This window comes from Ursus maritimus (genome assembly GCF_017311325.1).
Source record: "Ursus maritimus isolate PB19 chromosome X unlocalized genomic scaffold, ASM1731132v1 scaffold_X1, whole genome shotgun sequence".
Lineage (NCBI taxonomy): Eukaryota > Metazoa > Chordata > Mammalia > Carnivora > Ursidae > Ursus > Ursus maritimus.
Genome location: NW_024423319.1, coordinates 76422836 through 76427463, shown reverse-complemented (window position 1 = coordinate 76427463; position 4628 = coordinate 76422836). Strand labels below are relative to the sequence as shown.

The following is a 4628-nucleotide window of genomic DNA, read 5'->3' as shown; positions in this document are numbered from 1 at the left end:
TGGGCTTCTTTTGTAAATGCATGCTCTGGCCCAGTCTGCTCCCCTTCCCCCACTGGTGCTGTTAATCTTTTCCTTTTTGCTTAGTCAGAGTTCTTTTTCATTTTTCGTCTTTTACATAGGGTGAGTCTGATTCAGGCTTTCATCCTTTCTTGCCTAACAGACTGAATATATATTTTTATATATAATATATTCTCCATTGGTCTTTTAACGTCCTTCTCAGAAGCTGGCTCCTTTTCTCTCTCCCTCCCTCCTTCCCTCTCTTTTCTCTTGTCTTCTCTTTTCTCTTTGTTTCTTTCTCTCTTTATTTCTCTCTCTCCCTCTCTCTCCTTTGATTTTTTTTTCCAGTGCAGAAGTTTTTAATTTTGAACGAGTCGAATCTATCATTCTGGGCCTGGCGCCGCGTCAGCAGAGGGGGCGGGGAGGCGGCGCGGAACTGGGGGAGGGGCCGGGGCGGGGAGGAGCGGGCATAGCCGTTGCAGGAGTTGCTGGGAGTGCGCGCGGTGCGATCACTCGGCGGCGGCGAAGGAGGCCCGGAGACCTGAACGCAGACACTTCTCCCGCGGCCTACAGAGCCTTCTGCCCATCGGAGGACCAGGAAACCGCAGTCTTCATCACAGAGGTACCGTGCTCTGCGCTCCCCGCCTGGCCCGGCCCAGCCTGCTGTGGCGGCGCCTCCTTCCTTCCTTCTTCCCTCGCTCTCTCTCTCGCCCGCCCGCGCCTTCCCTGTCTGCCTGCGTCACCGCGGCCGCCATGGCTGAGAACGGCGAGAGTAGCGGCCCCCCGCGCCCCTCCCGCGGCCCTGCTTCGGCCCAAGGCCCTGCCTCTGCCCCGGCCGAGCCCAAAATCATCAAAGTCACTGTGAAGACCCCCAAAGAGAAAGAGGAGTTCGCGGTGCCCGAGAATAGCTCAGTCCAGCAGTTTAAGGAAGCGATTTCGAAACGCTTCAAATCCCAAACCGATCAGCTAGTGTTGATTTTTGCCGGAAAAATCCTAAAAGATCAAGATACCTTGATCCAGCATGGCATCCATGATGGACTGACTGTTCATCTTGTAATTAAAAGCCAGAACCGACCTCAGGGCCAGTCCACACAGCCTAGTAACGCGGCGGGAACTAACACTACCTCCGCGTCGACTCCCAGGAGTAACTCCACGTCTATTTCCACAAATAGCAACCCGTTTGGGCTGGGGAGCTTGGGAGGACTTGCAGGCCTTAGCAGCCTGGGCTTGAGCTCGACCAACTTCTCTGAGCTCCAGAACCAGATGCAGCAGCAGCTCCTGTCCAGCCCTGAGATGATGATACAAATCATGGAAAATCCCTTTGTTCAGAGCATGCTTTCAAATCCCGATCTAATGAGGCAGCTCATTATGGCCAATCCACAGATGCAGCAATTGATTCAGAGAAACCCAGAAATCAGTCACCTGCTCAACAACCCAGATATAATGAGGCAGACTCTCGAAATTGCCAGGAATCCAGCCATGATGCAAGAGATGATGAGAAATCAAGATCTGGCTCTCAGCAATCTTGAAAGCATCCCAGGTGGCTACAATGCTCTACGACGCATGTACACTGACATTCAAGAACCCATGCTGAATGCTGCACAAGAGCAGTTTGGGGGTAATCCATTTGCTTCGGTGGGGAGCAGTTCCACCTCCGGGGAAGGTACACAGCCTTCCCGCACAGAAAATCGAGATCCACTACCCAATCCATGGGCACCACCACCGGCTACCCAGAGTTCTGCAACCACCAGCACAACCACGAGCAGCGGCAGTGGGTCTGGCAGTAGCTCCAGCAGTGCTACCGGGAACACCGTGGCTGCAGCCAACTATGTCGCCAGCATCTTCAGTACCCCAGGAATGCAGAGCTTGCTGCAACAGATAACAGAAAACCCCCAACTGATCCAGAATATGCTCTCTGCACCCTACATGAGAAGCATGATGCAGTCGCTGAGCCAGAATCCAGATTTGGCTGCACAGATGATGCTGAATAGCCCGGTGTTTACCGCAAATCCTCAGTTGCAGGAGCAGATGCGTCCACAGCTCCCAGCTTTCCTGCAACAGATGCAGAATCCAGACACACTGTCAGCCATGTCAAACCCAAGAGCAATGCAGGCTTTAATGCAGATCCAGCAGGGGCTACAGACATTAGCCACTGAAGCTCCTGGCCTCATTCCAAGCTTCACTCCAGGTGTGGGGGTAGGGGTGCTGGGAACCGCAATAGGCCCTGTAGGCCCAGTCACACCCATAGGCCCCATTGGCCCCATAGTCCCATTTACTCCCATAGGCCCCATTGGGCCCATAGGACCCACCGGCCCTGCAGGCCCTGGCTCCACTGGCTCTGGTGGCCCCCCTGGGCCCACTGTTTCTAGTTCCACACCCAGTGAAACCACTAGCCCAACATCAGAATCTGGACCCAACCAGCAGTTCATTCAGCAAATGGTGCAGGCTCTGGCTGGGGCAAGTCCTCCACAGCTGCCGAATCCAGAAATCAGATTTCAGCAACAACTGGAACAGCTCAACGCAATGGGGTTCTTAAACCGTGAGGCAAACTTGCAGGCTCTAATAGCAACAGGAGGCGACATCAATGCTGCTATTGAGAGGCTGCTGGGCTCCCAGCCATCGTAATTACATTTCTGTACCTTGAAAAAATGTATCTTATTTTTGATAATGGCTCTTAAATCTTTAAACACACACAAAATTGTGCTTTGCTTTCATTTTGATTCTTTTAAATCTGTCCAGTTATAAGTCTAATATGCATTTTAAGGTGGAGTCCATTCCTCTGTCCCTCCCTCCTGTATCTACCTTTCCTCCCTCCCTCCCTCCCTTTCTCCTCCCCTCCTCTTCCTTCCTTCCTTCTTTCCTTCCTTCCTTCCTTCCTTCCTTCCTTCCTTCCTTCCTTCCTTCCTTCCTTCCTTCCCTGTTTTGAATGATGGTAATCGTAATCAATGCTGTTTCATTCAAAGGTGTTGCATGCAAACACTTCTCTTTATTCTGCATTTATTGTGATTTTTGGAAACCGGTATCAACCTTCACAGTTGGGTGAATAAGTTTTGTCCTACAGATGCCCAATTTATTTGCATTTTAAACATTAGCCTATGATAGTAATTTAATGTAGAATGAAAATATTAAAAACAAGCAAATTATTTGAAGCTCTCTAATTTGTGGTACAATATTGCTTATTGTGACTTTGGCATGTATTTTTGCTAGCAAAATGCTGTAAGATTTATACCATTATTTGCTCTTTTTTGCTATGTTTGTACACAGTACAGTAAGCACAATTGGAACTGTACATCTAGAATTATTACAACAGAATCTAAGCAAAATATGTGTAAACAAAATGAGAAAGAATATAAGAAATCTTTCTGGAACTAGATATGTCTCACAGTTTTGTAGAATCTTACAGCATCTTTGATAAACTCAGTGAAAATGTTTGGCTAGGCAAGTTCGGTTAAAATATAGTAGAAATGTTTATCCTGGTATTTCTAAGTATACATTTAATTGTACAGAAAACTTTCAGTGTGACATTGTGTCAACATTTTCAGATTAACTGTATATGACCTTAATTTTTGTGCAGCCTGAAGGATCAGTGTAGTAATGCCAGGAAAGTGCTTTTTACGTAAGACTTCCTTCTCAGCTTTTCCCATAAAGAGACCCTAATAAGCATTTTGATCTGTAATTGGAAATGTAACTTTCACTGAAAAGTGTCATGTGATGTTTGCATTACTTTTACTTGCTATGTATAAAGGAAACTGTATCTTTTGACTCTCAGTTATTTCTCTTGTGCACAGGGAAAAATGCATTAAAAATGACTAAAAAAATAAAAAAAGATTAAAAATGGATACATCTTTTCTTTTTTGCCTTCTGGCTCTGGGATCATGTTTAGCGGGATTGCCCCACCCCAAGATTATATAAATCTTATTCTTTATTTCTCTAATTTTTATGGGTTTGTTAAAAAAATTCCTTTGCCCTATCTGGAACTTTTCTGATGTATGGATTTAGGCATTCTAAGTTTCTTTTTCCCCCCCAAAGGGTTAGTCAGTTGCTAGCCAATATTTGTCTCATTGCCCACCCCCCATTTGATATGTCATATATATGCTGATTTATATACATATTTACATATATGTTTATATGAATGTGCATATATACGTGTGTGTGTGTATACAGACACAAGCACACTTCTGTGTTTAAATGCTCTTTAGTACCTCTGAATATTGTAATCCCAGTCCACCAACCTATAGTTATTAGTTAGAAATATGACTTCATATCTGTTTGGGTAAGTCCTCCTATTGATCTTTTTTATTTTTATATTTCACAGTTTTCTGATGATTCTGACATGTTTCTTTTACCAGAATAATTTTACAGTTAATACCCCCCAAAATAAAATTTGACTGGTATTGTCTTAAATTGATGGTAAGAACTATAGAATTGCAATGCTTTCCAGAAATGTGATACGTTGCCTCATTTTTAAAAAGTGTTTTATGTCCTTCAAGAAAGTTTTATGTATTTAAGTCCTATATAATTTATGATAAATATATTCCTAAGACAGACATACAGGAAACAATCTATGATTAGAGTTCTTATTCAGTGTGTTACCTATATGGTCATTTTTGCTATATAGGGAAAGAATGTAT

The 4628-nt window shown here is 44.9% G+C and overlaps 1 protein-coding gene across 1 annotated transcript; it reads left to right on the top strand.

Moving 5' to 3' along the window:
* Positions 1-614: 614 nt before the first annotated feature.
* On the top strand, positions 615-3836 carry UBQLN2 (ubiquilin 2). The gene has a single exon (XM_008703185.2). The coding sequence runs from the start codon at positions 751-753 to the stop codon at positions 2620-2622; it is 1872 nt and encodes a 623-aa protein (XP_008701407.2). The 5' UTR covers positions 615-750; the 3' UTR covers positions 2623-3836.
* The last annotated feature ends 792 nt before the right edge of the window (positions 3837-4628 follow it).

Excerpts from the sequence above, each read along its gene's own strand:
- UBQLN2 (XM_008703185.2), top strand. The coding sequence starts at position 751 with ATGGCTGAGAACGGCGAGAGTAGCGGCCCCCCGCGCCCCTCCCGCGGC.